The sequence below is a fragment of the Saccostrea cucullata genome, unplaced genomic scaffold, assembly GCF_032062105.1.
Source record: "Saccostrea cucullata isolate Sc308-1 unplaced genomic scaffold, CSIRO_AGI_Scuc_v1 ctg292, whole genome shotgun sequence".
Classification (NCBI taxonomy): domain Eukaryota; kingdom Metazoa; phylum Mollusca; class Bivalvia; order Ostreida; family Ostreidae; genus Saccostrea; species Saccostrea cuccullata.
The window spans coordinates 95,139-107,187 of NW_026924280.1; the positions used below are offsets into that span (position 1 = coordinate 95,139).

At 32.7% G+C, this 12,049-nt stretch overlaps 1 protein-coding gene across 13 annotated transcripts in view; it reads left to right on the forward strand.

The window, feature by feature from the left end:
* The window catches only part of LOC134266121 (sodium channel protein para-like), a 68,070-nt gene that overhangs the window by 26,732 nt on the left and 29,289 nt on the right, over positions 1-12,049 (forward strand). For all 13 annotated transcript variants that reach the window (XM_062748354.1, XM_062748358.1, XM_062748357.1 and 10 more), the window contains 5 exons: positions 4,691-5,025; positions 7,460-7,577; positions 9,429-9,513; positions 9,720-9,848; positions 10,970-11,061. In XM_062748354.1, coding sequence (XP_062604338.1) covers positions 4,750-5,025; positions 7,460-7,577; positions 9,429-9,513; positions 9,720-9,848; positions 10,970-11,061 — 700 coding nt within the window. In that variant the 5' untranslated portion in view covers positions 4,691-4,749. The remainder of the gene's footprint in view (positions 1-4,690; positions 5,026-7,459; positions 7,578-9,428; positions 9,514-9,719; positions 9,849-10,969; positions 11,062-12,049) is intronic.

A 12,049-nucleotide genomic window follows, 5' to 3' on the forward strand; every position in this document is an offset into this window, starting at 1 on the left:
GAGTATAGGACAAAATTTGTAGCTCTCCACCGCAAGTGGTGGTGTCTCCATATGAGTGAAAAATTCTCGAAAGGGACGATAAACAACAATCAATCAATCAATCTTTTTGCAAAGATATATAAACGGTAAACAATGTATCAAATTAATAATAGAAAATATGAAGAACTCCCTCTATGTGAAGACAAATTCTGTAAATTAAATATTACAGAGATTTTATTTACATGAATTCTAAAGTCAAAGATAAAAAGTAACACATCGGTAGATCTATGCTTCTGACGTCAGCTTTTTATAAACAAGTATTATGCTAGGTTATTCAGAAGGCATAGGGCACTTTAGTGCATGTTTCTCTGATTTACTTGTACACGTTGCCTACGGTTTTATAAACAAGTATTGCCACGTGACCCTGTCGTCTGCTGCCCTGAAGTACAAGTATAATCTATCATATTAGTGATTTTTATTTGCGTTTTGAGGAACTTAACAAGTTTTTTGACAGTATTATTTTTTTGTAAAACATGAAAAAAGAAGACTGGAAAGAAGGGTTGCTTGTTGTTTGTACGTCCCTTGCGAGAAATTTTTTATTCAATTGAGACATCACCGACTGAAGAGTTTCTAATTATAACTCAACAATCGAGTCAGTGAACAGTGAGGGTTTTTTTTTGGCCAACGTCGAGTGAGATACGGTCACTACTAAAATGCCGGGTATCACTGTGTTATACGTCTTACATCTGACGCGGCTCCGGGAACAAGAATCGAGCTTAAACCCTCCCGATCACGAAACAAGCCTCTACAGCGACCAAAATGAATCAGTGTGCGATATACGATTAAACAGTGTCTCAAGTATTGTTTGATTTGCAGTACTCGGTGTGCAAATAATGATATCATTCTGGAAACCAACTTATCTTTTGCGAGGCTCAAATGTTTGTTCGATTGATATTTTACTGTCCCTCTCGAGAATTTTTAACTCACTTGGAGACACCACCACTTGCAAAATTGAGCAATGAGGGATATCGTTTTGTACCAGCACCCCATGTACACGGGACCTCGGTTATACGGTTTCACCCGAAGGACCACTTTCCACGTCCCGCAGTCGGTTTCAAGCCTGCGACGTAAGGATCAACCCCTTTTTCCGCGACTCGAGAGCAAACGCCCTAACTGCCTTTGGGGAACTCATCTCCTATCCGCAACACCTCCTATTCCAATGAATGAATTTTAATGAGACTTTCACAGAATCTAGAGCCAGTGTGCACCTCCTTTTTTTTACTTTTTGATCGGACACATACATGTATTTCGGGTTTATAGTAGAAAAACATTGACCCTATCATTCTTTCTATATTAATGAAGGGTACCTATCTCTTATCCCTAACTCCTCCAATACCACAGCATAACATTTAATGATACTTTAACAGATTATTAATTACATAATGCCATTAAACACCTCTTATTTTATTTTTTTATCAGACACTTATTTCGGGTCTCCCAGAACAAAACATGGACTTCGCCATCATAGGCGGGGGTATCATGTAGTGAGCTCAGTGCTCGTAGTACCTCTAGTTCTATCGTGTATTCAAGTTTTTTCAGTCGCAAAAATAAACAGTCGTGGGTGGTTTTTAGGCAGATGATTGGCAAATAAATGATGCGAGAAAACTAGTTGGTTACAAGCAAAGACGGCATTGGAGATGAAAATCACAAAAAATAGTTTGTTTCCATTCGAATTGTAAAATCCGATAAAACATGGCTATGAAAGCAAACTGGTTAACAATGAAAATGAGAGAGAGAGAGAGAGAGAGAAAGTCATATGGTATGTACGAGTTTAAGAACTTTTTGTTCAAAGATACAAAATGAAAAGGAGTTTAAACCTCTTCCTACGCAAAGTGTTAATTACATGTAAACTTACAATTTATTTCATAGTGCAATCTTGCACTTCTAAATTATATGTTCTTATTGAACAGAAATGTTCGGTTTCCCATAGCATATCCGGGACTTTGCAAATACATGTATCTGGGGATGGCGTTCGTTTTTTGAGCTAAGTGTTCTTTTAAAATACCTTTAGCTTTTATCAGACTGCCACCATAAATTTATTTTAAGATGTTATTTTTAAAATTTACTTTAACTACATGTATTTATAGTTTTCCTCGTCAAGACTTTGGTTACTGGTTTCCCTACCTCACATTTATAAAAATGGATTATCAGAAATCATTTACATTTTCTAAAAGGAATTAAAATCCTCAACATCTGTGAATAAAATCAACTTTCAGTAAGAATCGAAGAAGAAAATAAATGTAGATTTTTTCTTCGCATGTTTATTAAAACGACTTTAATGATTAATTCCATGAATTTCTCATCAGACAAAAACAACAATTTAATGTTCTATGTTTCTTAAGACATTTTAGTTCTGAGATGTAAATGTCACATTCGTTTTATTACGATACATTATTCAACTTTTAGTCTTTAGACAATGTATAGAGTGTACAAAAACGAGAGATGACAAAGGAATAAACAACAAATGTGTGTAAACTGGGTCACGCTAAACATTTTAATTCTTGTGATAACTAAATACCAATCTATATAAGTATTTGGCTGTGTTTGTGACATAGAAATGTATTGCCATAAAAACGAATATGATACAATACAGTACATTTGTGTAGACGAGTTTGTTCACCGTCTGCATGTACATAGCACAATGAGCGCATTGGAGGATCAGGGAAAAGGGTGACCTGTTTCTCCATTTGACTTTATTTTCAGTCGAAATCGTTACCTTAACATCATAAAAGATAAAGACCTGAATTAATAATTGTGGTAAAAAAAAAAATACATCTGTAATATTAATTACTTCTTAACATATGCCCCAAAAAATGTTTGTCAATGTGCGATGCAGAACAAAAAAGGTTATAAAAAAAGTTACGACCTGTAACATGTAAAAAGGGGGTATTTAGAATAAGACACGGTAAGGTCTACCTTTTGTGTTCAACTATGCTCTAGGTCATTGCCTTTGAATTCATTATACAGTTTTTATACAGCAACACTGTACTTTATGAGCGAAATAAAATGCAAAATTATACAAGTAGTGAAAACGCAGAACTTCTGCAGTGGTTATAATTGTTTAAAAGTTAGGCTGATATTTATTTGAAATTCAGAGGTGTTCACTTAGAATAAAACATGTATTATATATACTATACATGTAGTTATGTTTTGAACTAAAATGATATATTTTTTATCCTGAAATCCCAAGCATTATCGATATTCCTGCTATTTAATTTTTTTTAAAAGCTCTTATTTTTATAATGTTAAAAGGTAGACAGTGTTTTATGGTACGGCATACCAAAAAGACTTAATTCTTACTTTCTTCTTTCTATCTATTTTCATAGAAGGTTATTTGGGGCTACGGTAAAAACTTCATATGGCTCTTTGACCTACCAATAAACGTCAAGGTATTTCGGATATTTTTTTATGTTCATCTTTTAATTTGTTGCCAGGGATACTTGACATCATAGATGAATTTGTAATTTTATGTTACAACTAAACCGACCATGTGTAAAAACAGCTACTTATAAATGGGAACGCTGGATTTTTTTGCACTCTTTCTATGTACGCAAGGTAACTTTGAAAATATTATCAATTTTCGTAAACAAAATTCGCCGCTTTTGATTGATTCTTAAAATAATTCAGAAAACCCCACCTGGGTATGTACTGCTTTTATCCAATCAACCATTTCGATGATTTTGAACTGTTGTCGGCTCAAAAATAAGGAAGCACAGAGAAAAGGATTAAAGATTTTGCCAAATATACTTCGTATTTGGCGAAGGCATTTTTGACCTTATAGGCACTTATATTGTTAATACGCGTGGCTGTCCAAATATTTGAATAGTATGATGCATCTTTGTTCAAATTCTTCAATAGAGCATAGGGTCATCTCATCGATTACATTATTATATTGCAGGGCTCATTGTTGTCGAATTAATGGTCTTACTATGTCAGATATTTCGTTGCTGTTCTGCTGCGAGAATTCTTTTACACTCGTTGTTTATTTGCACGCCTTAATGATTTTAATTTCAAGTGATGAAGATGATGTCTTCGGTTTAACCGATAAAATCAACGCTTACAAATGAAAAAGAATGTAAATGTATAGACTTCACAAGAATATTGATGCAACAAAGGTTAACTGAGGTCAGGTCTTGTGACAGATTCGAATTTGTTCTGTATGAAACATGCGAAAGCTGAATACCTTAAACTGAAATAGCTGAAATATTCACAAAAATTAGGTCGAGACGCGGCGTAGACTTACAATTGTTTTCTGATGAGTCGATGATTTGTTTTGAAAAATTTAACATTGAGCCGCAATGCTTGGTTATTTGATCGATTTAAAGTACACCACCGTATAGAAATGTATTTAATCGTGAGATAGCATGTGATTTCTTTTGTTTTTTGGCTTGTTTGTGGGTTAGCTATCCGTTCAATTGATAAAACAATTCAATACAAATTTAATAGGATTTGTTTTCAATTATGTAAAATATTTATATGTCAGTATGTGACGTTTAAATGCAACATCATTCCATAAAGATACAAGTGTAGGTTGAAACGGTGTGTCTGAAATAAAAATTTAATATGCACTCTCCAATTTATGCTAAGATAATAATGTTAAATACAGATGTCATTTTTATCATTTTTTAAAAACAGTTTCATTTGTTTATAGGTACTTCGATAAATGCACTTCATTAAATCTGTTGGAAAACTAAGTTGTGTACGACTAAAATGGAGGAAGAAGAATTCTTCAGACTTTTCACTCCACAGTCACTTGTACATATAGAAGATCGAATTGCGGAGGAAAAAGCGTTCAAGAAAGCCGAGAAACAGGCCCATGAGGAGGGGGAGGAGGAAGAGTTAGCCGCTCACGAGGAAGAGGAGCCCAAGCCCAATCCCAAGTATGAGGCGGGAAAAAAGCTCCCCTTGTCGCTCAAGGATCTGTTTCCGGTGGAGTATACAAGCAAACCCCTGGAAGATTTTGACGAATTTTACGAAACACAAAAAGTAAGAAAGATAAATTAAAGATAACATAACAAAAGGGATAAAATATAAAGAGTGAAAACGTAATAATGTAAACTGACTTCTGGTCCTAGCAATGCCATTAGAGGTTGCATTAGTACTTCCATTTTGAATACATGGCTTTTATTAAATTACAAATCAACCTATTTGAAAGAGTGAATTGATAAATATCATGCTTATTCTAAGTTCTTTGAATGTACATGTATGCACTTTAGAAATAACTGATTATATAAAGGTAACTAAACATACGGAGATCGTCACAAATTCTTATTATGTGTATTTTTAATACCTGGCCATAAAATGAATATTAATGCAAAATATAAAAAAAAAAATTGACACACATATAACTCAAGAAAATTCATTTAGAATTTAAAAGAACAAACTTTTTAACTAAAGAATCACTGAAAAATTCTATCACACAGTTTTTAGAAGTCACTGCTTCTTGTGTTGTCATTAATTGTTCTTAGCTATAGTAAACATGTATATTAAGCAGTCTCTAAAACCTGGTGTGGCGTCTGCCTGTTGTGAAGGATCAAAATTAAAATTGCGATTTTTACTTTGTATACTACTGTGGAATTGCCTTGAAGCCAGTTATAAGAAATATTTCTTTTAAATACACATCAACATATTAATTATTTGTAAAAGTAATTGAACAAAATTTTGAAGTATTAATTTCAGGTTGAAGTTAACCTAATGTAAACATTAGTCACAAAATATTTTTTTTAAAGTTCAATGATTATTCTTATATTATTAGTTTTTTTTTATATTGCAAAATGCCTACTTGCAGTTTTGTACATGTGACCTTGAACTTAGTCTTATCAAAATAACTTTGCTACATTTGAGTAAAATATGTAAATCTAGACATGTCATTCTGCCCTAAACATTTTTACAATCACATTGGGGCAAAGATATTATCCTTCAGACCATAAACAATCTTCAGTTTTACCGAGTACGAGCTTTTTATGATTCTGCATTAATTACAAAGATATAGCTCAGGCAAAGGACAAAATAGAGTAAGACCCTTTTTGGCCCCTGATTTTGGGTGTCATTTAGAATGATTCAACAGTTTATCAACAAAAACCTGTTAAAAACCAAATGAAAATTGGTTTTGGAATACATAGAGGTCAGAAAATAGGTCAGTTTTCGAATTTTATAATTTTTATGCAAATTTTCATCGATTTTACAGCACATTTTGTTTCGGAAAACACAGAGCACAAGCTTACCTATCTACCAAATTTATATATTTTATTATACAATTATGGACTCTTTTGGTGTTGAATATGGTTTGTTATTCACCAGAAAAATATTCATATTGAGAGAGAGATATTTTTCTGGTGAATAACAAACCATATTCAACATCAAAAGAGTCCATAATTGTTTTATTATATAGTCGGGATTTGAATAAAAAAGACAGTGAAGGCTGTATGACGACACAATTTTCATTTACGATCTTCCATAGTTGAAAATAGAAAAAATTCTCCAGATTACTTTTTGTAACCTCCGTGTTTTCCTTTCCGAATTTTGCTATATATAAGACGTCCAAATGTTAAAAAATAATCCTGAAATAGGTTTGAATAATTTTTTTTTTCTGCTCAGATACGTAGCACGCTGCTGCCGGTCGAACCATTGTTTACAACGTTGTTCGTCACAATGCCGTTGCACGCGCATTGAGCCTCCGGTGAATACGGCCTAAAATCCGGTGAATATGTAGTGTTATGAACTGTTTGCGTTTGTATAGATTATATAGGGACTATAAATAGACTATATAATAAACACTAGTATCAGATGCAGTTTATGTGTAAAAATCTCAGGTAGGCAAGCTTGTGCTATATGTTTTCCGAAGAGAAAAATATCCCAAGTATGATGAAATTCCACCAAAATGAGGAAATTCGGGAAAATGTCCTACAATGTACTTCTGCACCCTCTTGTGGCCTCCATGTAAGCTTTAAATCCAAGTAGGTGCTGGTTTTAAAGCAAGCATCATTTTAAGTTCTTAATTACAAACTATCACAATTTTGCCAGTGTTCTGATTTTTCCATCAAATAAGGGGCCGAATTCGACCGCTACCCCACGTTTTCCTTTGAACACTCTCTATGTTTGTGACCTTGAAGCTGTCGGAATGACGAGGTGAAGTCATGGGACTCTCTCGCGTCATAAACAAATTTTTCCCCAGTATGAGTTTCCATTAAGCTAGAGTCTCCTCAGGATTTTTAAAATATTATTTTTCTGGCAGTGACCTTCGATGGCACGGACAAACATACAGCTAGAGAAACAGACAGACAAAGTGATTCCTGTACATCCCTCAAATTTCGTTTGGAGGGGTTTAATAATTCGGTTGATAGTAAATGATTGTTAATTCAAAAGTAACATCGTCAGTAATAGTATTTATTCTATACAATTTTTTTTTACATTTTCATAGACGTTTGTGGTGGTTGGAAAAGACATGACTATCTACAGATTCAGCGCCACTAACGCCCTGTACCTCCTTAGTCCCTTCAACCCAATCAGGAGAGGTGCCCTCTACGTCTTAGTTCATCCATATCCTTTTACAGATTACTTTATGTTCCAGAAAAGTTAACAATCAATTATATTTTACATTATACATGTATACACTTATACCTATACATGTATCAGTATTTTGCTCTTTCGAATCAAATATATTCATCACAATTAAAAAATAATTATCTAGATAAGGTTAGATTTGGCTTAAGTTTGAATATTTGGAAGAGAACGAATAAATTGTTTGGTCCACTTATGGTTTTGGAATGTAAAAATAGTCCATATCTAGAAACTGCGGTTGGACTTGTATTTCATGAAAGACAGGAAAATTCTTTTTCTACGCCAAAAGTGTGTCATTGAAAAGCAGATCAGCTACAAGCCTTAACGATGACTGTACGTTATTTAGTGCGTTGGTGATTTTGACGATCATCGTCAACTGTGTTTTTATGGCACTTACTGGTGTCGAAACTGAGTTTATAGAGTAAGTTCAATGTGCCTGGCGTGATTGTACATTGGTGTAAAATAACGATGTACATGTATGTAGTAATTTAGACGTGCATTTCACATGTAACAAAAAATTGTAACTACGATGTGTTTTGTTCTTAATGTTGAATTTAATGGATGTATACCTGTATTTACTCCCACTCGGTAGATTCTAAATTTAGATTATGATAGAGAATTCGTGTTCGTGATGTGAAAATCGGGTATAACAAAACAACCTCGAGTTATAACAAGAGTGTAACACAACGAAGTATTGTGTAAATTACATGTACTTGTCCAAGACATGATTGTAACGTGGGTGTAAAGTAATCTTATATGGGGTTATTCTCTGTTTTGATTGTAACAATTGTATTATAAAACAATGAGTAAAGTAAGTGAAATTGACACGTCTCTGTCAGGATAATAACAAGAATGTAACTAAACGATGTTTTGTCCACGTTAAATGTACATGTCTCTTCCTATGTTTGTAACAAACGTGTATCATTATTATAAATGTACATGTCTCTGTAATGATTATAAAATGAGTGTCAGTAATATAACTGTAGCAATGAATTATACTTGTCCTTTTATGACTGTAACAAAAGTGTAACATAACGACGAACGTATGGAGTAAACTAGATTGTAATGTTTTGTCACTTTTGTGACAACAGTGTAAATTAACAAATAATCGATTAAGATACATATACCGGTAGATCGTAATGCTCCTCTTATTTTTGTGAAAAGAATGTAATAACATACAGATGTATGTATTGAGCAAGACTGTAATGTTTTGTCATTTTGTCACAAGAGTGTAACATTACATAAATATTGCATGTAGTTGAGTGTAACATTGAAAATTTTCGATCGGGAGAGGGCAACTTACCAATCTTTTAAAGATAGCCTAAGCTATATGTGAATTTCGAGAGTGTGAAATATGTTCTACACAATTTAATTTGACTTATTTCTGTATCTTTAATGAGTGTATTATATGAATATAAACAGAGTATACATGTAAAATTATACCAGTAGAAAAATTGCAAAACATAAGTTTTGCAAATCGAAGGAAAATTTTACGTTAATGTTCCTGTCGGAAATGTACATTCCAACATTTTAATCTTACCTGGAATGGGTCACGTTAAGTGTTTTAGATTTGTATATCAGCCCACTCAGGAAACAAAATGAAAGCATAAGAAACAAAAATGAGTCAATGTATTCTTCCAAACTATGTTCCAAAACAATTTTTTCAGAAGTTTACTACATGTAGGTTTATTTTATGTCTTGTGTTATTGTGTATTGTATTATTTGTACATGTATATTAGTGTCTCTTATAGTTAATTGACATGTTCGTTAACGTTGGACTTTTGCAATTTCTTGTTGTGTTATCTAACAGTTTGCCTTAACCGTATTCACATTATTCAGCGCGTTGATCATCATCACCATCATAGTCAACTGCGCTTTCATGGCCATGACTGAACAACCATTTACATGGATCGAGTGAGTAGGAATTTCAAGAAAAATATTCAATTTTATCAAAGGAGCACTATTCATGATAAAAGCATATTGATGCAGATTGTATAAGTTATTGGTTTGCATTTGCTTAGCCATCTTTCCAAATGCTGTTAAACGAATTAGAAGTTGAAATATTTAATCGATCAATCAATGAATTAATCAATCAATCATTGTGTTGTATGTTGTGACAGATACGTCTTCACTGGTGTGTACACTATGGAAGCTCTCATCAAAATCAGCGCCCGCGGATTCATCATCAATACTTTTACATACCTGAGAGACCCGTGGAATTGGCTAGATTTCGCCGTCATTTCCCTAGCGTAAGTCACTTCTAAATAAAAAAAAAATCTGGTCTCTTAAATCTTCATTAAAAACAGAGAACAATTTCGATTTATTTCTCTCATCGTATTTTGATACAGCTTTTAATTAGTCAAGTAGTAATTGATGTTTTTTTTTTCATTTAAATTACAAAATTCAGACTTCAGAATTATTGCTAACAATAACATTTAAAACAAAATATACTTTCGTGGGGAAACAATGCTAAAAATATATTTCAAGTACTATTAGGAGAGATGCACTAAGTTTTGACTGCACATTAAATTTCTTTTTACCTCTCTAACGTTGAAGTATATTTCACTATGTATCGTGCACTGTTAATGTTTTGGAAGGTTCTTTTGACATCTAAAATATGAACATCTTTAGAAAACGCAGACGTCTACAAACTCTATTTAGTCAAAAATTACGAATACATAATAGATTCTGTGATATTTTTTTCTGTAATATTTCTATGCTTTCCTTTTCAAACTCGTAATCTTCTGCATTTTATTTGTAGATATTTGTCGAAATAAATAAACCCTTTTTCTAAGAGGTTTATTTTATCAGATCAAGAGCAAAATTGTTTACCTAAAAACAAAAATGTCGAATAATCCACCGTCAAGATAGTAAAGTTACACAGAATACACGCATCTACCTATATAAGAACTAATGTCTAATTTGACAATTTTACTTAATATTTTTTCGATTTCTACTAAAAAGCTTCCACTTTTTAATTGTCAAAAAGTGGGGAAAATAATAATCAAATTATAATTTAATTTTACAACTCTTGGGGATACAGAATTTGATATATTCGTATATCTTTTGCATTCTGATGTTGAATTCTCTGCTCCTTACTAGCACTCTGTTTTTTTAATGCACGCTTCATCTGATCACTGCCTCTTTTCTTCAGTCTCATCACCTTCTTCACATTATTTTTTTACAATCAGGTACGTTGAAACTTGCATAATTGAACCGCTAGAGTTAACGAAGGACGGTCTGGGAAATTTAGCAGCTCTTCGGACCTTTCGAGTGCTCAGAGCACTAAAAACTGTAGCTGTAATTCCAGGTAATTTTGAAAATGTTTCATGTATTTGTCATGTAAACCATATTACATTTTCCTCACCAGGTATGTAACCATGGGGGTAGACCTGGGAAATTTATCAGCTCTTAGGACCTTCAGGGTGTTACGAGCCCTGAAAACAGTTGCTGTAATACCAGGTGAAATTTGCACGTTAGACGTGTCTTTTTTACTCACTAAAAAGCACCCACTAAAGAAATTGTTTTAATACACTAACATCACAAGAGGTATTTGTTTTTAATTTGGTTGTTTTTTATTTTTTTATTTTTTCTCTCTGAAAATTGGCACATGCTGTTAGTTTACATGACTAACTTCACCAGGTTTATTCTTTCACTTTAAAATTCAAGGTTTTTCTTAACTTACAAACTAATAGAAATGTTGTAAATTTTTACATACTTATATAAATTTATCAAGTAGAACAAAAAGAGAAAATTTACTTTTAACAGAAAAATATGCTTTTTTGCTACTGTGAAATGAATGCAAAGAGCATCTTGATATGTATGTATCTGTGTATTTTCTTGATTTGCTAGAATCGTTGTTTTTGAATGTTTTATGATGTTTTCTTTACATGCAAGTATTTTTGCCTCTATCACAAGGGGAAATGAGTTCTTCTATCTTATATATATATATATATATGATGTGTGCACAACTACTTTGAGGTTTAATAGAGAGTAATTAAACTTATTATGGAACGTAAGTTGATACAAAAGACCTTCAAAATGAACACTACCTCATTGAAATTTGAACTGTTGTAAACTTCCTTGCTATTTTTTAGGGTTTTCAGCATTAGCTATACCTTTCACTCTTTCAGATATTCTTGTATCATTCTTGTGTCATTCCTTTATTTTTATGTTAAAAAAAATTCTGTTATTCAGTAGATTGTACAATTTTTAGACTATAGATAATGTATATACGATATTTAAGATACATAACTACTTTCTGTACACAGTTTTAGATTTCATCACAATTTTTTAATTAACAAATTGAATATTGATTGATGATTGTATATTGGTTAAAATCCCTCTCGAGAATTTTTCACTCACATGGAGACGCCACGACTTTCCAGTAGAGAGCTGCAAATTTTGTCCTATGCTCGGCACTCAGGGCTATGTAGCATTTAGGGATCTT